Source organism: Achroia grisella, unplaced genomic scaffold (genome assembly GCF_030625045.1).
Source record: "Achroia grisella isolate CSIRO2021 unplaced genomic scaffold, CSIRO_AGI_Agris_v1 utg841, whole genome shotgun sequence".
Classification (NCBI taxonomy): domain Eukaryota; kingdom Metazoa; phylum Arthropoda; class Insecta; order Lepidoptera; family Pyralidae; genus Achroia; species Achroia grisella.
In genome coordinates, this window is record NW_026713039.1 from 906,773 (window position 1) to 931,946 (window position 25,174).

At 35.5% G+C, this 25,174-nt stretch overlaps 1 protein-coding gene across 1 annotated transcript in view; it reads left to right on the forward strand.

Annotated features, from left to right (window-relative positions):
- LOC131852243 (uncharacterized) overlaps positions 1-18,221 on the forward strand; it is a 53,140-nt gene extending 34,919 nt beyond the window's left edge. Inside the window, exons 5-20 of the mRNA XM_059202895.1 lie at positions 1,364-1,546; positions 2,315-2,477; positions 2,921-2,994; positions 4,252-4,367; positions 5,626-5,700; positions 6,568-6,684; positions 8,623-8,770; positions 9,163-9,241; positions 9,870-9,998; positions 10,632-10,757; positions 11,370-11,478; positions 12,788-12,856; positions 14,122-14,213; positions 15,205-15,290; positions 16,983-17,095; positions 17,958-18,221. Of these exons, the coding sequence (XP_059058878.1) occupies positions 1,364-1,546; positions 2,315-2,477; positions 2,921-2,994; positions 4,252-4,367; positions 5,626-5,700; positions 6,568-6,684; positions 8,623-8,770; positions 9,163-9,241; positions 9,870-9,998; positions 10,632-10,757; positions 11,370-11,478; positions 12,788-12,856; positions 14,122-14,213; positions 15,205-15,290; positions 16,983-17,095; positions 17,958-18,080 (1,802 nt within the window). The 3' untranslated portion in view covers positions 18,081-18,221. The remainder of the gene's footprint in view (positions 1-1,363; positions 1,547-2,314; positions 2,478-2,920; positions 2,995-4,251; positions 4,368-5,625; positions 5,701-6,567; positions 6,685-8,622; positions 8,771-9,162; positions 9,242-9,869; positions 9,999-10,631; positions 10,758-11,369; positions 11,479-12,787; positions 12,857-14,121; positions 14,214-15,204; positions 15,291-16,982; positions 17,096-17,957) is intronic.
- Positions 18,222-25,174: the final 6,953 nt, after the last annotated feature.

Sequence of the window (25,174 nt, forward strand, 5' to 3'; positions counted from 1 at the left end):
TGAAACCTGGATCGTGGTTCCTATTGCATATTTATAAACTAATGTAGTTTAGGGGGGTCCGGCGGGGGGTTGGAACCAAACTAAGTGTCTGGCAATGAGCAGAGCAAGTTATAATACTGTTACGAGCAATATGTGAAAAAATGGAGTTTCTTAAAATAACGAATTTAATATGAAATTCGTATACACCGTTGTTACCCAATATACGGGTTCAATGAGTCTGGTAGGAAGAACCAAGAAAACTGTCTGTCAATTTAGGAAACTCAGTTTAATAGTTCTCTCAGTAATATATATAGCTTAGCTTTATTAAAATAACGTAAGTTTATTTATAAAATAGTATAGTTTAGGGGGGTCCGGCGGGGGGTTGGAACCACACTAAGTGTCTGGCAATGAGCAGAACAAGTTATAATAAGGCTACGAACAATATATGAAAATATGGAGTTTCTTAACGAATTTGATATGACAATTTTTACACCTTTGTTACCTGTTACCTGCCAAAGGAACCACGATCCAGGTTTCATATTTGGGGATCGTTCTTACCTGTGTTGGGGACACACATACAACAACTTTCACATTTACTAATAAGATGTAAGTCTGGCCGTCGTGGGCTCTTGGGCTATAACTTTACAATAATATAGTTTATACATCAGAATGCCACGTAGGCTGTAATTTTAAAAGATATAATGTAATTTGCTCAATGTGCATGATAAGTAAAGTTACACAGGTCATATCTAATTATTTTAATATTTAATTCACATTATTTCGTTCAGTTTATGAATGTGGATGGTTATAAGGGCAGAGGAAGGCCAAAAAAGAGATGGATGGACTGTGTGAAAGATGATATGGTAAGAAAGGAAGTAAATGACGCAATGACTGCGAACAGGGATGAATGGAAGCGAAAAACATATTACGCCGACCCCAAATAAATGGGATAAGGAAGAAGCAGATGATGATTTCGTTCAGTTTATTTTGTTTTTAAAAAATAAAAATATATTATTCACCCTCGAGGATATGGCTGAAAATCAGTGTTTGCTCCGTAAGTGATTCTCCACACTGAGCTATGTACCAGTTTTGTATTGCTGTAGCTCACACATGCAGGTTTCCTCTTATTGAATTGTTATATTATAGGTACTTGTTATGTGATGTTATAATTAAGCCTATATGTGTTTACCAAATACATACAAATAAATAATATATTCATATTTGTTCAGATTGCTGCTATATATAAGTCGATCCATAATTATTATTATATTCTACAATTTTGTTTTATCAACAATTTTATTTACCCTAACGGCTCCGCTGGACTGCACCAATATGATGAGTCTTTTTTAGCAAATAAAAATTATTATCTATCTATCTGTTTCAGTACACATTGAGAATATCAACCCATTGTCAGGCCATGGGGACCATGACGACATCATCGTGTCACCATCTGGGGAGCAGGGCTTCGTATCCATTGATGGGAAGAGGACCTACCTGAATCTCTTCGACAGCTCCTCAGTTCCTGTCAGCATCAGGCCGACGCATGTGCAGAATCTACCACAATCCGGTTAATATTTATTTATAGTAAATAAAATCTAAATATATAGGTTACTGACGTAGTGATCTATCAACGCACAGCCCAAACCACTGGACAGATCGGGATAAAATTTGGCATGCAGGTAGATGTTATGACGGAGGCATCCGCTAAGAAAGGATTTTAATAAATTCTACCCCCAAAGGGATAAAATAGGGGATGAAAGTTTATATGAAACTTTGTCAATTTTAAACCCATCGGGTTGAGACTTTGCATGCATAAAGCTACTATGACGTAGGCATCCCCTAAGAAAGGATTTTGATAAATTCCACCCCTAAGGGGATCAATTAACGCGAGCGAAGCCGCGGGCAAAAGCTAGTTTTTATATAAAATTATCCGTACTAATATTATAACTGTGAAAGTATGGTTGTTTGTTACGCTCTCACGCAAAAACTACTGAACCGATCATCATTAAATTTTGTACACATGTTTTTGAAGGTATTAGAATGAACATAGGACAGATTTTATTAAAAAAAATATATTTAATGGATTCAATGCGAGCGAATCCGCGGGTAAAAGATAGTAATATTATAAACGCGAAAGTTTGTGAGTATGGATGTTTGTTACTCTTTCACACAAAAAACTATTGAACGGATTTTCATGAAACTTCACAGTAATATAGATTATGCATCAGAACACGTAGGCTATATTTTATATTGAAATTGCAGGTGAAATCGCGGGCATAGCTAGTATAATAATAAAATGTTTATTTGTATTAAAAATATTTCTTTTTTTTTCTAGTACCACCGTTGGCCGCTCCACCTCTAGGTCCAGCAATAGGTACAGGGGTTGCGATACCAGCTGATGATGTGCCGCAGCCCCCACCGCCGCCCCCACGGAGGCAGCACCAGCCCCAAGTGCATAGACCACAGCAGACCTACCGTCGACCACAACCCACTGTCAGGTTAGTTTAGAAAGCTTCTACTTTATATAGAACTAGCTGTACGCGCGACTTCGTCCGCGAATTTAACAGAAAAGATAATTAGAGAATTATTCTAGAATAAAAGTAGCCTAAGTTACCCCTTATTACATCAGCTACTTGCCAATAAAAGTCCCGTCAAAATCGGTCCAGCCAGTTTCAGAGATAAACCGGAACAAATAGACACACAGAATAATGAGCAAGAAACTTGTGTGTTGCTCTTTTAAATAAATGTTGTTCTAAGTAAATATACATTAACAAGGATTAGGCATGCAACAATCAACATAGAAACCGCTACGCACTCGATCATTATCCAATCATATAACATTGTCAGCGCTATGAATTTTAAGTCAGATTTTTTCTACAAAAATCAATACTACTTTATTACTTTAGTCTTGACAAAATTAAGATAATATATATTTTTACAGAATCGACACTTGCATCGTGGGAGATGACTCCACATGCGACCAAACACAGAACGAGATGTGCAGAACAGAAGTTGGTAAGTACCAATTGTTGTAAATACCAAATGTTAGGGGCAAAAACCGTCCAACTGGGCCCCGAACCCTTCTGTGGTGTGCCTCGTTGCCTAAAACTGGGACATCTCAAATTAATAACCAAACGAGAAGCACTGAATCACTGGCAAGAAATGCCAGGATTAACACATTCAAAAGACCTAATATCTGAACATAACATAAATATATAAACTTTATACTTTGTCAACTGCGTGTGTACCTCAGTCTCACCTATTTCAGCCAAGCAGCTTGCTTTGTAAGTTGTTTCGGTTGTAGGGTGCAGATTAGGCAGTGAAATTTCAGGGTAAGAGGCGTGACATCTTAGTACTCTGGAATAGAAATACGATTACCTTAAAATTACTACATCATCACATATTACTGACAAGTTCCTTACATATGGTAAACCACAGGTGCACAACAGAAATCTGCAGATTTTGCCAATCTGAAGAGGAAACGCCACTACACATCCTATGTGGTAGCCCACTCATGCATAAACGAAGTATTTCCTTTGGAAAGTATACACTCTATCCTGAGGAGATAAAAACCATCGCTCCTAAGAATATCCTTCAATTCTCGTCCCTGACGGGTCTAGGTAGCGAACTCTAAAAAGGGCGAAAACTATGTAGGTCGCAGTGCTACAGGTCCATGCACCTGACGATAGCCCAAACAACCTAATTGTTCTGACATCCTTTTCCAATCCCTATATCATTGTATTAATCAATAAGAAGATATTTCATTCGTTCAATTAATTCCAAATTCAAATATTCCCGCCAACCGGTGCTAACTGCGTGAGCGTGTGAACCCCGAAAAAAAGAAAAATGTGCAATTCATTATGGCTGCCGTTAATACCTGAGTTGACATTAGTCATATTCTAATTGTGATTTAACAAGAAAATCTGTGTGAATTCACGTGTCCAGTGCATTATAAGTGTGAAATAAACTGCTGGTGGTGTGTGGAGTCGGAGTCAAGGACGAAGGGTGCACCCAAGGTCTTCAATTTACAACTCAAATTAGCCCGGTCGGTGAGTCCCGCTTTCTCCTTCCTATTTCTGTCATTACACAGTCTTCTGCTGGTTTCTGGGGATATTCAAACCTTTCTCAGGCAGGTGAATAAAATACCACAGATTTCTTCTTTAATTCAAAGTCATAATCTACCATCTAAGTTGGTCCTTCGAGCCGGATTTTGAATCCGTAATTGTACGTTTTATATATTTTAATTAAAAAAAAAAACTATCTTCCCCACAGGTATATCCAGTTGTCAGTGCCGGCCGGGTTACGCTCGTCGCATCCACCGGGATCCCTGCCGCCGTGTGGTCGCCCTGCTTCTCAATTTGAGGGTCGACAGGCTCTACGATAGAAAGGTATTTATTCTACGTCATGGTCTCTCCTTACTAATATTATAAATGCGAAAGTAACTCTGCCTGTCCGTCTATCCCCAAATTTTAAGAAAGGTATATTAAGGTTTTTTAAGGCTTAAAGGCGACGGATGAAAGACGACTGCATGCAACTGAAATGAGAATGTTGAGGTGGATGTGTGGTGTGACAAGAATGGATAAGATAAAGAATGAATACATTAGAGGAAGTATGAAAGTGGCGCCGGTGTCAGAGAGGTTGAAGAGTAATCGTCTAGATCCTGAGAAAGGACGTAGGCTACATTTTATTGCGATAAAAGGGTTGTAAGGGATTAAAAGGGTTGTAAGGAGTTAAAAGGGTTATAAGGAGTTAAAAGGGTTATAAGGAGTTAAAAGGGTTGTAAGGAGTTAAAAGGGTTATAAGGAGTTAAAAGGGTTATAAGGAGTTAAAAGGGTTGTAAGGAGTTAAAAGGGTTGTAAGGGGTTAAAAGGGTTGTAAGGGGTTAAAAGGGTTATAAGGGGTTAAAAGGGTAGATGAAAGATTGTGTCGAAGTATCGTTATTTTTAATGCTAAAAGTTTGAAATTTATTTTTAGGCTGTAGATTAAATATAATTATTGTATGTATTAAATATTTCTATCAGTTGTCTAGTACCCATAACACACGCTGTGCTTAGCATTTGTAATAGTTGTAACACAAGCTCTGCTTAGGACTACCCACTTGTAGAATTTAGTAAATAAAAATGTCTTGGACAGTTTCCACTGATGCCGCTAGATGGCATTACTATGAAATGTAAAACGCGCTATTAAGATTTTTTTGTGTTTTTATATAGTCAAACGGATTTGTATCTGAACCCCATCCGATCGATCCCCCGTCTAATTCAAACGGGGATCGATGTTACTACGGCCTGAGCCGAGGTTCGAACCCCTAGCGAACCCCCTCAGACTAAAGTCGTATCCGTCAGGCGGGATTGGCCTTCAGCTGATCCATAAGTCCTTTTGGTTTGTGCCATCTGCACTCGCCCCCTATCATCCGGTGAAGCTGTAAAGGCCAGCTGCGGCCAACAGCATTAGAGCAGTCCGAAAAAAAATATCTAAGATTCGATTCCATCTGGTTCTGTACCGTTCAGTTCTCGAAAAGAATATATCATCCACCTGTACCTATATTGTTTTCATTCATTGAACCAAGTATGAATTGTCCACGGTTATTATTCTTAGTTTGGAACTAGATGGCGCTGTGTAAATTGTTTTATTATATTGTAATTACAGGTGGCGTGGGATGCGAAGCTAGCGGATAAAGAGTCTGATCCTTACCAACAGTTGAGTTACGAAGCAATCCGAGCGGTAAGTTAACCATTAATTAATTATTTTTTTATTTATTGCTTCTCACATGGTACATTATAGTTATTATTAATAAAACGCCAATAGTTTCCCTTGTCGGGCCTGTGGTAGGCCTCTCGTATCGGTTTATACAGCCACGAATTACGAAAAAAAATTGTATACGTATTTTGTATCAGTTGTCTAGTACCTATAATACAAGCTTTATCTAGCTTAACTTGGGTCTAGATGGCGCTGTGTGAATTGTCCTGAGATTATTATTATTTTTATTCGTCCGCGTGTATCGGCATATACTTAATGTTATTTCACTTTTAAAATCTTATTTATCTTATATATAAAATTCTCGTGTCACAGTTTTCATTCCCATACTCCTCCGAAACGGCTTGACCGATTCTCACGAAATTTTGTGAGCGTATTGAGTAGGTCTGAGAATCGACCAACATCTATTTTTCATCCCCCTAAATGTTAGGGGTAGTCCACCCCTAAATTTTTTTTTTATTTTAAAGCAAAACAATGTTTGCCGGGACAGCTAGTTATATATATATACACAGATTTTATTTTCCAAAAGACATGTTTAAGATTTATAAATTACTAGCTGTGCCCGTGACTTCGTCCGCGTAAAATAACAACCCTTCCATATAATCTTTCATCTCCCCTTTCAACCCTCTACAACCCCTTTTTCGAAATCAAACGTAGCCTACGGCCTTTCTCAGGGTCTGGCCTATCTGTGTACTAAATTTCATTTAAATCTGTTCAGTAGTTTTGGCGTGAAAGCAAGATAGACAGAAGGAATGATATTTGAATTTGTTTTTGATTTTGGTACATTTAGTTATTTAATGTTTTTATTAATGTAAGAGTGAATATGATTTGCAGATCGACTCCGCCTTCTCTATGACTCCGTTTTCCGATGACTTCGTCAGCGGATCAGTGAACTCTGTCCACCGCGGAGATGAGGACAACCAGGGCGTGTTTGTGAATTACACTATATTGGTAAGTTTATCATCATCAGTACATAGTATAAAACAGGGATGTAAGGGAGCTCTGTAACCGTCCGAAACTATCCGTAACCGAAACTATCGGATATCCGATATAAAAAAATATCCGTAACCGTAACCGAAACTATCGGATATCCGATATGAAAAAATATCCGTAACCGTAACCGAAACTATCGGATATCCGATATGAAAAAATATCCGTAACCGTAACCGAAACTATCGGATATCCGATATGAAAAATATCCGTAACCGTAACCGAAACTATCGGATATCCGATATGAAAAAATATCCGTAACCGTAACCGAAACTATCGGATATCCGATATGAAAAAATATCCGTAACTGTAACCGAAACTATCGGATATCCGATATGAAAAAATATCCGTAACCGTAACCGAAACTATCGGATATCCGATATAGAAAAATATCCGTAACCGTAACCGAAACTATCGGATATCCGATATAAAAAAATATCCGTAACCGTTACCGAAACTATCGGATATACGATATGAAAAATATCCGTAACCGTAACCGAAACTATCGGATATCCGATATGAAAAAATATCCGTAACCGTAACCGAAAATATCGGATATCCGAAATAAAAAATATCCGTAACCGTAACCGAAACTATCGGATATCCGATATGAAAAAATATATCCGAAAATATGATATCCGATATAAAAAAATATCCGTAACCGTAACCGAAACTATCGGATATCCGATATAAAAAATATCCGTAACCGTAACCGAATCCGAAATAAAAGTTTCGGACAATATCGAATAGGGGCGGAGCCTAATTGAGACACGTTATGTAACCATTTTATTAGCTATTTGTATTTTACTTTTGAAATTCCTTAAAACATTTTTATCCGTAACCGAAATTATCCGAAACTAACGGATAATCCGAAATAATTTAATATCCGCATCCGTATCCGGTATAATAATCATTTCTATATCCGAAACCTATCCGTATCCGAAATTTCATATCCATAACATCCCTGGTATAAAACAAAGTCGCTGTCGCTGTCTGTCCCTATATATGCTTTAATCTTTAAAACTACGCAACGGATTTTGAAGTGGTTTTTCTTAAGAGATAGAGTGATACAAGGGGAATGTTTATATATATAATACAAGTACACCTGTGCGAAGCCGGGGGCGGATAGCTAGTTACATAGTATAAAACACAGTCGCTGTCGCTGTCTGTCCCTATGTATGCTTTAATCTTTAAAACTAAGCAACGGATTTTGAAGCGGTTTTTATAAACAAATAGAGTGATTTAAGAGGAAGGTTTATATATATAATACATGTACCTACACCCGTGCGAACCCGGGCCAGGAACGAGTAGAGTAATAATATAATTTAAAGACAATATGAGCAAACATGGTTTTATTCCGTAATTTTGTGTAGTTTTAATACTTTAACACGTTAAATTAATGAAATTAATGCTTTAAGACTTAACATGAAAACGCAGAATATCTTGTTGAATATTTGTGTGTTGTTTATTGAACTCTGATACGCCAAATATTTTATTAATTAAACATCATCGTTACATTACATATAAAAAAATCGTAGAATCCAAAAATCATTCTATATTCAATAGTATATCAAGAAATACTGAACGGATTTTGATGAAACTTTACAGTAATATAGCTTATACATCAGAATAACATATAGGCTGTACTTTTTATTGCAATTTAGCGCGGATGAAACCGCGGGCAAAGCTAGTGTATATATTTGAATTTTTGTCTGTCTGTCTGTTTGTTCCGGTAAATCTCTTTAATGGCTAGACCGATTTTGACAGGACTTTTCTTGGCAGGTAGCTGTTGTAATAAGGAGTCACTTAGGCTACTTTTATTTTAGAAAAATAGCGTTAAATTCCACACTGACAAAGTCATGTGTACAGCTAGTTTACGTATAAATATGTATAATTCAGATACAAGAGACGCCAGAGACCCAGCGCTCTCCGATCGCGACAGACATACAGAAGCACATCCTGGGGGTCATCAGGCGGAGGTCCAACAATGTGGGAACATCGGCCCTATGGGTGGACACGCCAGCCGGTAGCGTGTTACCATTGAAAGGTAAGAATTGCAACCCTCTGCTCAGAATAGAATAGAAAATCATTCAAAATTCAAACCAATGAAAGGTAAGAAATCTTCTAACCGTCTGCTCAAAACTCAAATTCAAAATATCTTTATTCATGTAGGTCTATTACAGACTCTTATGATATGTCAAATCTACCATCAGTTCAGAATGATTCCGAGGAGACGTGAGTCCTTCGAAGCCAGTCTTTTGAAGAATTTTCCACAATGTTTTCTGTGTATATTATGTACGTATATATAAAAAATGTATTTAAATATTTGTATCAGTTGTTTAGTACCCATAACACAAGCTGTTCTTAGCTTAGGACTAGATGGCGCTGTGAATTATCCCGAGTTATTAAGAATTTTAATTAATGTTTGATGTTTTTTAGATGTGGACGAGTGTGCTTCTCCAGAGCTGAATGACTGTCACCAACTGGCCACGTGCACCAACACTTGGGGAGGTTTCAAGTGAGTTGCATATAGTTTTATAAGTCCAAGGACCAGGTCTTGACCACGAACTAGGAAGTACTTGACATTGAGGGTGACGCAGCTGCAGTCGATCCGCAACGCGAGCTTCAAGCAAACACAAACTTGATGTTCCCAAGTATCGTTTAGAAAAGTCAATAGGTCTTTTATGGATGTAAACTGTACACCATGGGTAAGAACAGGTCATCGTCGACTATATACGGACGAAAAGTAACCTGACATTGAGGGTGACGCAGCTGGAGTCGAGTCACAACGCGAGCTTCAAGGCGTTTGTGTCCCGGATCAACATGCTGCCCACCTTCATGAAGGAGGACTACTGGCTGAAGGGTGTGGTGTATCGACGCTACCGTGGCAGATTGCCGTCGTCAGTGCCGTGACCTTAGAGACGATTTATATTAATATTATTTCTCATGTATATTAGTCTATAAGGTATTTATAATATAGGCTTTTAATAGCCTGATATAAATAAAAAACCCCTCAGCGACAGTAACGTATGACTATTGTGATCCATGATACAGTTCATGTATATCATTGGCGTATGGCACTTACTATCAGGAGGGTCTTTAGCTTCTTTAACATTTCAGTTCTATAAAACAATGTTTTTATTCAGATGTGCATGCCCGGACACGACGCTGGACGTAGGCGGGCCACGGACGGGACGAACCTGCCAAGCTTGTAGCGCGTCGCACTGCAACGACCGCGGCGTGTGCCGGTACCGTGATGGGCAGCCTTATTGCAGGTTATACATCCAATAGTCTATATAAGTGTATATAAATGTAATATAAAAAAAAATGAGGACCTAAAATTGAGCCCTGTGGGATGCCAAAATTTATTTGCAATTTTTTAATGTATGGAACATAATTTTGGCAAGTTAATCAGATTATTTAATCAATTTGACAGCCTAGTGGCCTAAGCCTACCCTGAATTCCATCCAAGAGAACGTGAATTCTATTCTGTCCAACGTCTAAAATCTTTGAGTGTTCGATGAAAGAAACTTATATCAAACCAAAAATGAATCCAAAAGACAGCGGTAGGCTCGCCCCCTGCCATATTTAATGCTTAAATGAACTACAAATATACCGAGCGAAATGTGGGCATGTCATTTGTTACATTAACCACGACATCGACAGTTGACAATACTTCTGACTACCCCATCTGGGATAACAGTCGTGACATATATTTGTTTTTAATCAGATTTGCTTATATTTTATTCAATTTAATTGTTCACAGCCAAAATCTTTGATATAATTTTTGCTCAGGTAGAGGCATGACGAGTTTATCAAACGCTTTCTAAGGGTTTACTTTCCAAGACTTTTATAACATACTTTGTTTTATAAGAGTTGTGTGTACATTACATGTTTGTCTATTATAGTTGCACATCGGGATATTACGGCAGTACATGCGAGGTTGATGGTGAGGTGGTCGGAGTGGCTGTTGGTGCATCTTTGGCTGCTGCCCTTGTTATTGCACTGACGCTAGCTGCATTACTGTCTTGGAGGTATGCATCCTTAATTCCTTGACGACCTCTATGGTCTAGCGGTGAAGCACACCGCTTTACGACCGATTGTCGAGTGTATCAGTTATCTGGTACCCATAACACAAGTTTTAGCTAGCTTAACTTGGGTCTAGATGGCGCTGTGTTAATTGTCCTGAGATTATTATTATTAGTAATAGTGTGGCTGTTGGTACATCTCTGGCTGTTTCCCTTGTTATTGCTTCCCTTCGATCGATCCCCCGTCCAATTTTAACGGGGATCGAAATCCGACGGTCTGAGTCATGTACCTACATATTACTACATATTAATACATATATACATACATACATACAAATAAATATAATAATAATGGATATATAGGTACAATAGCGACGTTGCTGTGACGATAATTTTCGCAAATAATATTTTTTTACACTCCATTCAAAGCTTGGCAGTGATGATAATGTTTTTATTGATTTATTCTTTCTCAAAATCAAAATATCATCATTCATGTAGGTCTATTACAGACTCTTATGATATATCAAATCTACCGTCAGTTCGGAATGATTTCGAGATGAGAAGAACTGACAAGAAACTCAGCTCGTATTTTCAAATTCTGTATGTTTATTTTTGCAGCCGAAAATGGTCTCGGGAACAGAAAACTGCAGGCATGGGTTCACCTGTGTTCAACTATATGGCCGCCAACACCATAAAAACTCCGCCAGTCGGTCAACCGCCTTATCAGGTAAGAATTAGTTAGACGTTATGGGACACAGTTACCTATATACATCAATATAATAATTGCAATTAATTATGGCTAGTCCACAACACTAGCCATAATTAATTGCAATTATTGTTCGTAGTATATTGCTAGCCACTTAAAGCTTTTTTACCTTTAAAAAGTATTGTATAAATTTGAGTTGTTAATTTTGTGACGTAAGAAAAATATATGATTTTATTTTACTCCTTTTTTGCATCGATTTATTTTACATAATTATAGAATATATGCAATAGCTTTCTGCACATAAAGAACCGACATACAAAAAATATATATAATATTATCCACCACAGCTAGTATGAGAAACTCAATATTGTCTACTAAGCACGGCCGTATCTAAACTGTGTCACCCCACCTTACATTTTTCTATTGTCATCTAAATATATATAACTCAAAGGTGACTGACTGACATAGCAATCTTGATAGATCACTATGTCAGTCCGTTCGTCCGGTACAAACATTTGTATTCATGAGTATGATTGTTAAATGGTTCTGGGTGTTTCCTATTGATATTATATATGCATTTGTAAAAAAATATATAACTCAAAGGTGACTGACATAGTGATCTATCAACGCACAGCCCAAACCACTGGGCGGATCGGGCTGAAATTTGGCATGCAGGTAGATGTTATGACGTAGGCATCCGCTAAGAAAGGATTTTGATTAATTCTACCCCCAAGGGGATAAAATAGGGGATGTAAGTTTGTATGAAACTTTGTCAATTTTAAACCGATCGGGCTGAGACTTTGCATACATAACGCTACTATGACGTAGGCATCCCCATAGAAAGGATTTTGATAAATTCCACCCCTAAGGGGATAAATTAACGCGAGCGAAGCCGCGGGCAAAAGCTATTTTAGTATATAAGATCAATATTTCTATGTACATATTGTCAGTCAATTATCATCTGTAATATACATTGTCTCAACCAAACATAGTATCTATTACCCGCAACACATGTCATATTTGTTTTTTTTTATCAGAACATGTAAGTGCAAGGAATAGAACTTACATCTTTTATTTTACTTTCTTAGGGTGTGTCAGATCAATTAAATCTAATGAAATATTGTCTAATTGTTATTACAATGCCTGCGGCTTCGTCTGCGAAATTAATGGCCTGTGTTATTCTGATGTATAAGCTGTTACTGTAGGGTTTCATCAAAATCTGTTCAGTAGTTTTTACGAGAACGAGTAACAAACGTGCATCAATACTCACAAACTTTCGCGTATAATATTATGAAGATATGCTGTGATGTTTGTCCGTCTGTTTTATTAGGTATCGATAGAAGAAAGAATGCGGTGGGCACAGATAGCTGAAGCAATGGCACAGAGTAATCATTACGCTGTAAGTATACAATTACATATAACATAAAAATATATTAAAATATCATGTCCTACACAAATTAAAAAAATAAAACAACATCTGGCGGTTCTTTTGAATTTAATTATAGTGTATACAATATGAATACAATTACAAATCTTAATAGAATCTTTTTTTTTAATAATCATCCGTCATTCTCGTGAACGGATGCGTTCAAGAGTATGACGGATGATCAATTAAATTACTATTATACAGAACCAGGTTTTCTTATCTTTATTCAAATAAACTTAATAGAAGCACTTATTCACATTTTTTTTATTCTACCACTCATTCGAAATGCTCAAAAAAACTCGGATACCTTCAGAAGAAGGACGAGCAAGAAACTTGTGTGTTGCTCTTTTAAATAAATGGTGTTTTAATTAGATTTACATTAACAAGGATTAGGCATGCGACAATCACGCTAGAACCTAAGTAGACTCGGACAGTGCGGTTTCAGAGGAGCTTCCTCCCGCGTACACTTACATTGTGGAATGAACTACCTGCCAAGGTTTTCTCACGAGACTACAGCATGGGGTTTTTCAAGAAGGGTATATTAAGGTTTCTTAAGGGTCGGCAATGCACTTTGTATTCAGGCGTGTATAGGCTATGGTAACTGTTTACCATCAGATGGGCCGTATGCTTGTTTGACACCATCATTCATTCATTCATAATTTAAGAGCTACGCTCTTGTCGGTGGAGCTCTTGCCACTTTCCGCGATCTTGCATCATGCTCTTTAATTCTTGATACGACACGACTCCCATTTTGTCCTCAATTTGTTTGATGTAGCTATTCCTTGGTCTGCCCCTCCCCCTCTTTCCTTCTATTTTCCCCTCAATAATAATTTTCATGTAATCATCGTGCCGTATCAAGTGCCCTAACATTTTTCCTCGTTTATTTTCTATGGTGTTCAATATTTGTCTTTTTTCTTTTACCCTGTGTAGTACTTCTTCGTTTCTTACTTTATCCTTCCAGCTAATTCTTTCCATCCTCCTCCAACACCACATTTCAAAAGCCTCCAGTTTGTCTCTTTCCTTTTGATTTAATGTCCACGTCTCACACGCATACAAGGCTATACTCCAGATAAAGGTTTTAATAAATCGTTTCCGTGAGGTCTTTGATATTTTAGCGCGTAAAAGGTATTTTTTGTTGTTAAATGCTTTTTTTGCCATGGCTATTCTTGTTATAATATCTGTGGTTTGACACCATAGGAGTATAAAAAAAAACGTATTATTATTATTATTATTTGCAGCACCTGCAGCAACCTGAAGCCACCATGGTCACGCGACCATCCTCCGCTATGTTTGGGGGGTACCCAACCTTACCCCCCGTACCATTACCAAGGTAAATATCTAGTCTAAGCCAGCGATCGGCAAAAACTTCGGCAATGTTTATTCATTTTAATTTATTTAAGTAAGTTTATGTATATATATATATATATATACATATAGGTGTATATACTGTATATTATATATGTAAAATGTTCTGTTACTCATTATTGTGAATTCGTAATGTTATTATTGGAGATTTGCTAACTCGTAATAAACATGACTCGAGTTACCTGAAATAAAAAGGTTCTTTTTTTATTTTTTCGAACAATTCTAATGTTTTTGGGCGCAACTAGCCTTGAAAACTTGACCGAACTTTAATACATCGAATTAGAAATTAGAAAACTTGAGTTGGCAGAATTCTCGAGTTAACTCGAGTTGACACATCTCTAGTTATTACATATATATATATATATAGATATTATATTTTGTTACCTTATTTCCACTCACGTGCCGCCTACTTTATTTTTTATTATTACTCTCTTTCATAAGGTTGTCTGGAAGAGATTGCGTTAGCGATAAGACAGCCTTCTGTACCTTCTTCTTTCTTTAATGTATTGTTATATATTATTCTCTTTTTATGTATCTACTTTTAATATTGGTGCAATAAAGAATTATAAATAAAAATTTTTTGGGCAAAATTTTTTATTTATATATATTTATGATGTGTCATTAAAAATACATACAACCCTAAATTTTCACCCTTCTATTCCTATTTGTTTATAGTGCTATTAATTTATATGGCAAACCAACGCTTGCCGGGACAGCTAGTAGAATAGAATAGGATAGAATAGAAAATCATTTATTCAAATAAACTTAATTTAAGCAATTTTGAATAGTCATAACAATTTGTTTTTTATCTACCACTTATCTAGTACATAAAACATCCATTCATCTTTTTATGTCGGTCGTCCTCTCCTTTTCCATCCATCCACATTCATGTCAACTTTCCATAAGACTCCTCGCTCGCTAAAATAATTAACCAAACTTCCTTACCTACATTTCAGGATGGGAATGCATGGTCACCATAATGGTACGCTAAATACAGTAGCATCGCGAGCTAACACTGCTGCGTCACATCATAATTTATATGGTAAGTTTCTCCAATATTCTATATGCTATTGGAATGGCAAACAAACTGACGGCTGACTTTATGTCATGATGGCAAACAAGCTAATGGCTGACTTTATGTCATGCTGGCAAAAATGCTGACGGCCGACTTTGTCATAATTGTAAACAAGCTCACGGATTACTTCATGTCATGGTGACAAACAAGCACAAGATGGCAGACTTTGTGTGAAGATGGCAAATAAAGTTAGGACTGACTTTATGTCATGATGGTAAACAAGTCAACGACTGACTTTATGTCATGATGGTAAACAAGTCAACGACTGACTTTATGTCATGATGGTAAACAAGTCAACGACTGACTTTATGTCATGATGGTAAACAAGTCAACGGCTGACTTTATGTCATGATGGTAAACAAGTCAACGGCTGACTTTATGTCATGATGGTAAACAAGTCAACGGCTGACTTTATGTCATGATGGTAAACAAGTCAACGGCTGACTTTATGTCATGATGGTAAACAAGTCAACGGCTGACTTTATGTCATGATGGTAAACAAGTCAACGGCATGACTTTATGTCATGATGGTAAACAAGTCAACGGCTGACGTTATGTTACGATGGTAAACAAGTCAACGGCATGACTTTATGTCATGATGGTAAACAAGTCAACGGCATGACTTTATGTCATGATGGTAAACAAGTCAACGGCATGACTTTATGTTATGATGGTAAACAAGTCAACGGCTGACTTTATGTCATGATGGTAAACAAGTCAACGGCTGACTTTATGTCATGATGGTAAACAAGTCAACGGCATGACTTTATGTCATGATGGTAAACAAGTCAACGGCATGACTTTATGTTATGATGGTAAACAAGTCAACGGCTGACTTTATGTCATGATGGTAAACAAGTCAACGGCTGACTTTATGTCATGATGGCAAACAAGCTGATCACTGAATTTATGTTATGATGGCAAATAAGATGACAACTGACTTTGTGTCATAATAGCAAACAAGCTGATGGCTGACTTTATGTCATGATGGCAAACAAGCCGATGGCTGACTTTATGTTATGATGGCAAATATGATGACAACTGACTTTATGTCATAATAGCAAACAAGCTGTCGGCTGACTTTGTGTCCTGATGGTGATCAAGCTGTGTATGATGGATTGAAGTATTTTAAGAATTATTATAAAAGTATTATAGCTTCTGCACTCCTCCATTTAAATTGTGACAAATTTCGTACTCCTATGTTTGTCTAATTTTCAAAGAAATGAATAGCATGCTTTTAGCTTACTTGTACGACTAATATATTGTCGTAGAAAAAAGATGAAGTAAGCGTAGGGACCTAGAGATCCAGGCATTATTTATTTATTTATTTATTTATAATTGCACATGCATATACCTAAATTTCCATATGATAAATTAACAATACACGTGGACTCTGTTTAAAGAGTGTTGCAATTTCGTAGATGACTCATTCCCAAAATGAAATTTAAAATTTAGATCTGTTGTAGTGTCCTGTTAGCTCATATAGTACGTCTCTTAAAAATTCTTTTACTGTATAGTAAGCTTTGTCGGTCAGTAGTTCTTTAAGCCTTTTTTTAAATAAATTAATTTTATCTTCTTGTTTTATGGTTTCCGGGATTTTAGTATATATATATATAATATTATTGACCCGCTTTTGAGATTCAATTAATTGTTTACCAGGTTACACGAACCATATGGCGACAGAGTCTACGAGTTCCGAAGCCTCCAGCCACGTTCAGGAGCGGGCTGACTTGCTTGTACCCAGACCGAAGTCTAGGGCAAGAAGCATGCACGTAAGTCACTCATCTCTCGCTGGACGACCTCGGTAGTTTTGCGGTCTAGCACACCGCTTAACGTCCGATGGTCGCCGGTTCGATTCCTCGCACGGCAGAAACATTTGTAGTCATGAGCATGATTGTTTGTGTCGGTCTGGTTGTTTTCTATGTATAATATGTATGTATTGACGAAAAAAAAAGTATCTATGTATTTGTATTAGTTATCTAGTACCCATAATACAAGCTTTAGCTAGCTTAACTTGGGTCTAGATGGCGCTGTGTGAATTGTCCTGAGATTATTATTAATGATTATCTTGCTAATATAATAAACGCGGAAGTTTGTGTGTGAGTGTGTATGGATGGATGTTTACTCTTATTTCGCAAAAATTCCTGAATTAGTTTTAATGAAACTCTACAATAATATAGTTTATGCGTCAGAATTAATCAGTGGAGATTAGTGTGGATTTATTATTATTCATTAGAAGTCATTATTGTAGTTTCTAGACACGTGGATATGGATAAGACAAAACAAAACGCTTAGCTCGGGACAAGATGGCGCTGTGTGATTTATCCTGGATAATTATTGTTGTATTCATCATCTGCTTCTTCCTTCTTTTTCCCATTTATTTGTGGTCGTCGTAATATTTTTTCTCTTCCATTCATCTCTGTTCGCAGTCATCTCGTTATTTACTCCCTTTCTTACCATATCATCTTTCACACAGTCCATCCATCTCTTTTTCCTTCCTCTGCCCTTATAACCATCCACATTCATATGTAACACCTTCCTTAAAATATTATCCTCATTCCTACGCATTACATGTCCATACCATGATAGACGATTATTAATTAGTATTAATATATATTATTTTATTGTTAACAGAATCAAACGGGTATATATTACGATGTTGAATACGAGAATGCGCCAGAAGCCATCTACGGAACCAAAGGCATACCTCTCTCTACGTACACGGTGAGCCGTGGTCCGCCATTTTACCGCGCGTAGTATTTATAAGTATCGGTGGCCAGTATTCTTGTATGGGAAAATAAACTTTATTCCCTTGTACCTACAACGCTATTTGCTCTGTCAAATTCTTCAAATTGGAACTATTTTGGCGCTAATGAACTATTTATTTGAATGATGGAAATTTTTTGGCGCCATTTAAAATGACTTTTTTTATTTTTAAGGCTCTGGATAAATTTTTAGAGAATTATTGAAAAATATATGTATGTACATGTTTGATGGCGTCAATGAATTTAAAAACTATATGAATAGTGTTGCTAATTTTTTGGTAGCAATTAAATCGAAAATGATATAGGGTTATGTACATAAATATGATTGCATACTGTTTTGCGTCGTATAGGGTTACCGATTGGTAAATCGTTATTAACCCTATTTTTATAGGTAAACGAATTTATTTAATAAATAAATTGAAAATTATATGAAATAATATTTTGGCGGCAATTTTATCTAAAATTACATAAATAGTGTTGCCAGTTGCTTTTTAAATTTATGTCATCGAGAACTTTATTAGGATATAAACGTTTGTCTAACAATTGGCAACACTGTAATATTTTACCTCTGTATGTCCAATATATTGTATAATATATTTTTGGACAGATTTTTTTAGCAAATATCAACAGAAGAAAGTGGAATTATTGTAACTTCATAAAACATTCTTTAAGATTATTTTATATCAATAATCCATAACTTATATATTTATTGAGATAGAAAGTCGAAAATTGTTAAAAAAAATTGTATGTATATAAATTTTTTGGCTTTGGCAGAACAGTTTTTTGGCTTTGGAATAAAGTTGTTTTTTTTTATACTACTATGGTGGAAAATAAGCATACGGCCCATCTGATGGTAAATGGTTACCGTAGCCTATGAACGCCTGAAACACCAGGGGTATCACTTGCGCGTTGCCGACTCTTAAGAAACCTTAATATACCCTTCTTGAAAAACCCCATGCTGTAGTCTCGTGGGAAAACCTCGGCAGGAAGTTCATTCCACAATCTAAGTGTACGCGGGAGGAAGCTCCTCTGAAACCGCACTGTTCGGGACCACTTAGGTTCCAGTGTGTGGGGATGAATTCCCTGTCGATGGCGAGCGGTGCGGTGGTAAAAGGTGGCTGTCGGCATCATGACGAACAATTTACGATAATTCCACTTTTTCTGTCGATGTAGTGTTATATATATATATACATAAGGCTTCGTATATAAGACTGCTTTTAAGGACTAAATTTACTTATTTAATGTGATTGTAGATATCCCTTTATACAACGTTTAGTATATAAATATAGTATAATATAACTTTAGTCGTATTTAGTCATATTTAAGTTAGTTTTTTAGTTAGTATGTTAAACAGAAAATGGAACATCATTTTTGTGTATATAATAAATGTATAATATTGTTTTTTTTTATTATTTGATATAAGTATGTTGAGGAAATTGCTGTAGGTATGTTATAATTAAACGACTTTTTATAATTATAAATAATGGAAACATTAGTATTTTCCAAACAATAACATTTTCGAATAGTATAAAAAACTTTATGTAAAGATTTCAAAATTATTCGAAAATGCTTTTGAGATAAATTGAGATAGAGTGGTATAAAAAAAGAATGAATAATTTTATACTATGTAGTATAAAATCCGGTGTCTGTTCGTTTATATCTTTTGAACTACACAACAGATTTTATTGCAGTTTTCAGCAATAGATAGAGTGATTCAAGAGGCAGGTTTATATGTATAATACATGTACACCCGAGCGAAACCGGGGCGGGTTAGTTAATAGAAAATAAAACTAAAATATTTTATTATTAATAATTACCAAAATTCAAAATAGGTTAAGGATATATGAACACAATATTATATAGTAGGTAAAAACATTTCATAAATTGTATTTTTCTATATAAATAAATAAATTTTTATAATATATATTTTCAACAAGGATCTCTATCGAATTTTTTTGTAAATATTTTTCATTTATTATATAATCATATTATGAATATTTATATGCTTATGTTTATTTTTATTTTCCGGCCATCGATACGTGATTTAATTGTTTTTTTTTCATGCACTTTTACATGATACCTTTCTGTAAACTATTTGTTTTAAATTTAAAAATAGTTAATATATTGTTTTAATTCATTATTAACTTGTACATAACTTAATAAACTTTATATTTATACTACCATATCGTACATATCCAATGGCGGCCCATTGCTGGGAATGGATCACTAATAGAGTATCTAAAGCCGTAAAAATCGACTTTTACAAGCATCGCAGCCTGGAAGACGTCCACTGCTGGACATAGGCTTCCCCCAAAGATCTCCACGACAATCGGTCCTGCACTGCTCCCATCCAATGCCTTCCAGCGATCTTGACTAGATCGTCGGTCCACCTTGCTGGAGGCCTTCCCACGCTGCGTCTTCTGGTCCGTGGTCGCCACTCGAGGACTTTACTGCCCCAACGGCAATCTGTCCTACGAGCTATGTGTCCTGCCTATTGCCACTTCAGTGTCGCAATTCTTCGGGCTGTGTCGGTCAATCTGGTTCTTCTGCAGATCTATTAATTTCTGATTCGATCACGCAGAGAAACTCTTTTACAAGATAAAATAGATGATGATGGGAACGAAAACTGTGACACGAGAATTTTTTATATAAGATTATTTGTAATATACAGTAAAGGAAATACATAGTTACAATAAGGCGGTCTTATTGCTGAAAGCAATGTTGAGTGATATCACGGGCGTCACATGATAACGTGATGTCCGTATCACATACCATAAAGTAAATTAGCAGGTTGTTTATCATTTTAATTACATATAAAAAATTGTAAGTTTTTATTGTAGTTATATGTAAAATCAAATATACATTAATTTTCATTGTTATATTGTATTTTTAAATAACAAACAATAACAATAGTACATAATTGTTATTTATGTAACACTGAAAGTTCACAACCCTGGGCTTTAATATTGTTTTTTTATTATTAAACCAGTACTATGTTTTAATGACTTCAGACATTTGTTTAATAACTACTCATTTTTTCAAACCTTTTTATAAATAATGATTTTTGATATTTTTTAAGCTTTTTTATATTGAGTTCAGACTAATAGAATTTTTAATAATTACTCTATTAATAATTAAGAATTGCGACTTTGAAGTGGCAATGGGCAGGGCACATAGCTCGTAGGACAGATGGCCGTTGGGGCAGTAAAGTCCTCGAGTGGCGACCACGGACCGGAAGACGCAGCGTGGGAAGGCCTCCAGCAAGGTGGACTGACGATCTGATCAAGATCGCTGGAAAGGATACGAGAAGCGCAGGACCGATCGTCGTGGAGACCTTTGGGGGAGGCCTATGTCCAGCAGTGGACGTCTTCCAGGCTGCGATGATGATGATGAGTCTATTTTTTAATTTTTTTCGACAATTTTTTATTATTTCTATAAATATTGATTTCAGATATTTTTTTTAATGAGCTGTACTATTTTTTAATCATTTTTTTTTAAATACTGGGTCTAGCTATAACCCAGTACTATTTTTTTTATCAATTATTTTTAATATTGTGTTCAGACAACTTAAAAACTTTTGTATAGTAACTTAGTCATAATTTGTAAGGAAAAAAAACGCATTTATTACGTGTTATATTGTTACCTTCACGCGTACTGTGCGGGGTGTAGACAGAAATAATTCCAAGTTATTATATTTAAAAACAGATATATTTTATTGTATTTATTTAAAAATTATAATAAATTTTTAATTTTTATATTTGTATTTCATTTAATCCTGAGTACCATCCATTTATATATATGTCGCAGAATCGACAAAGAGGCTCAATTGATTAATTTCTACTAGAATAGCGCCATCTATTCTAATCTGTTCTAATCACTATGACTGATTTCCTCTTATTAATTGTTTAACCAGTTGGTTATATATTCAATATTTTTTCTATTTGAGTATTTAATTGAATTAGTGCTAATTGGTGGTTTGTATTCACACACTTAAACTTAAAAATGTAAAGTAATAATAAAATTATTTAAAAGAGCAACACGCAAGTTTCTCGCTCGTTCTTCTTGTGATGAGACAGCTTTCCGAATGAGCGGTAGATTAAAAAATGTAATGACTATTCAAAAGTGCTTCAGTGTAAGTTTATTTGAATAAATGATTTTCTATTCTATTCTATTCTATTATCGTTGTCTGAAACGTCAAGTGGTTTGCTTGGGTGAGGTCGGTACAGAGTAAAGCAGTTTTAACAACAATTACGAAACGTCACTTTTGAATTGGGCGCGAGCGTGAGTTTGTGATGCACTCTGTACCGAAATTGCCGTGTTTCCCTGAATAATCCGTTTTCATCTGGCTGATTGTTGGTGATTTATTATTTTGTTATCGGTAGTGAGTGAATAGATGATTATATTTTGAATTAAGGGGGTCTTCCTATGTGACGGCCTGTTTTTTAGGGATATTTTAGGATTTTTTTTCTACGACCAGTAAATATTTAAAGCTTCAAGTTTTTTATCATTTATTAACACATATTTGGACAGTATAAATATAAAATTTCAGCTAAAAATATTCAGTCAAACTAGAGTTACAGCGCTCTGAACACCCCCGCCTCGAAAAAAAGAGCTCCCACTTCCTCCACGATGCCGGCTGATCGGCTTATCTGAAAAAAAAAAAAAACGGCGTTTTAATTTGTAGGCTTAAAAGCACGGAATGACCTATAATCAAATGAATATAAAAAAAATTGGATTTTTGATAGACATTTGAAATAAAAGTTGCAAATTAGGCGTTTTTTTTTTGTTTTTTGCTATAAAAAAATCGAAGTTTTGAAAATTTTCGATTGATAATTGTTCATTCCATGCGTTTACATATATTGAGTGTGCCCTGTAAATTTCAAGTAATTCGGTCCAGCCGTTTCTGAGATACAATGGAGGAAAGTTTGAAAAACACAGTTTTGAGAAAAACGCGTTTAAAGTTTCAAGTCCGTTAAAAACTATTAAAATATCAACTTACTCTCAATCGGCGATACCTGGTCCATAGAGTATTCCTTCCTCTTCCTCGTGAAACTCTTTTAAAGCAGATTGTTTAGCTCTTGAGTCAATCCTGGCTTGTTTAACATCACTTACGCGCCGCTCAGAGCGTAAGATTCGCTTTTCATCCCGTTTCTCAACATACGCTTGGGCTTCACGACCAACAGGGCATCCCATAATCGACATAACTTTTAAAATACCTTGAAAACCTTCAAATACAAACCGACGATTAACCTCAAATGCATTTCCGATCAACGGGCCTGAGTTTATAACTGTCTGTTTTTCACACTCACACGATAAAATAATTTAAAAGCCTAGGCCTCGGAAACTTGATCGCGAGTTATATGTAAAACTTGTAAAAGTGACGTGTCTATTACACGTCACTTTTACAAGTTTTACATATAACTATTTCAGAGATTGCAGCAAATACAGAAACAAACTCCAAAATGCAATATGCGAAATTCGAAGCGATGGGAACATTCATGTTCATGTTATTTTTAAGTTTTTTGGCCGAAGCTGATGTAAATACCGTATCATTTTGGTGGGTAAAACGGTTTCCACTAAACTTTCTTTTTTTACTACGACCAGGATGAACATTTCCACTCGTACTTCCTTTCCGTCCACTCAGTATGAAAAAAAATAATTTGTAGCTGTTGCTCTCTTCGAAGTTCAACCAAGACTAAAATAACTTCGGTAAAATATTATAACAATAGAAATTTCTGTTTAAGTCTGTAGAAACGTGTCTAAACTTGTATAAACAAATATATTAATAAAAGGGAGGCCAGGTATAAAGCCGACGGTACACAATAGGCCCGGTCTCTAACTGCCAACTCACCGCTCCGAACCGCTCTTTCTTTTACCTGCTGTATCTTTAAAACGACTTCGAATTTTCTAAAATCGCTTTACTACCGTATTCTAGACATGTTAAGGGAGCAATTTATGAAAAAAAAAAAAAAAAATCGATTTTTTCAACCCATCACATAGGAAGACCCCCTTAAGACGTATTTAGTAATGGTTATGAATTACTCAATTTTTAAAATTTTTATCTTATTTGAATTTGTGATTTAAGAGAAAGTTATTGTGATTTTAGTTTTATTTTTTTGTTTTTATGTTTTTTTTTGTTTTTGTGATTTAAGAGAAAGTTTTTGTGATTGTAATTTTTTTTTGTTTTTATATTAATCGTATATTTTAATATGTTTCACTAACTATTATTTAGATGATTTTATTATTTCTTGCCTACACCATGCCCAACATGGGTTCTGATGACGAGGTATCCGAAATAGAGGAACTAGCCTCTTTATATATAATATATAAAAAAAACATCAATTAAAAAGCAACACACAAGTTTCTTGCTCATTCCTCTTGTGATGAATCTGCGTTCGATCCGAATGAGTGGTAGAATCAAAATATGACTATTCAAAAGTGCTTGTAATGAGTTTATTTGAATGAAGATTATTTCTATTGGAGTAGAGAAAGTCTTATGGGAATCGATATCAAAATCTATACATATAATTTTTTTTTTTAAATTATAAAATATAAATAAAATTGGAGTGTCTGTTTGTAATATTGAAATAACCGTTTTTTACTACATGCATATGTATGAATATAAATACGATACATGAACCAAAATAACATTTTCTACAATTTTTGTCTGTCTGTCTGTTTGTTCCGGCTAATCTCTGAAATGGCTGAACCGATTTTGACGGGACATTTTTTGGCTGGTATAAGGAGTAACTTAGGCTACTTTTATTTTAGAAAAATAAAGTTAAACTCCCTAGTTTAGCTAGCTAAAGCTAGTTTACAATAAGATACCAAAGGATTTCTCTCTGAATGTGCCACGACTCTTCATACACTAAATCGTTCAAATATAAATAAATTATTTTGAAATTGAAAATCCTTTATCTTTTGCATGATAATTTATTTTCTAATAAATGCAATATGAGTGTTATCATTAGTGTAAATAACAATTCAGTCCTTACAAATGTTATACAGTATATCCATACGTCAGCCAGATGTAAACATGTAAACAAATATAAAAAAAAATTGTAACCGAACCAAAAACTTAATTAA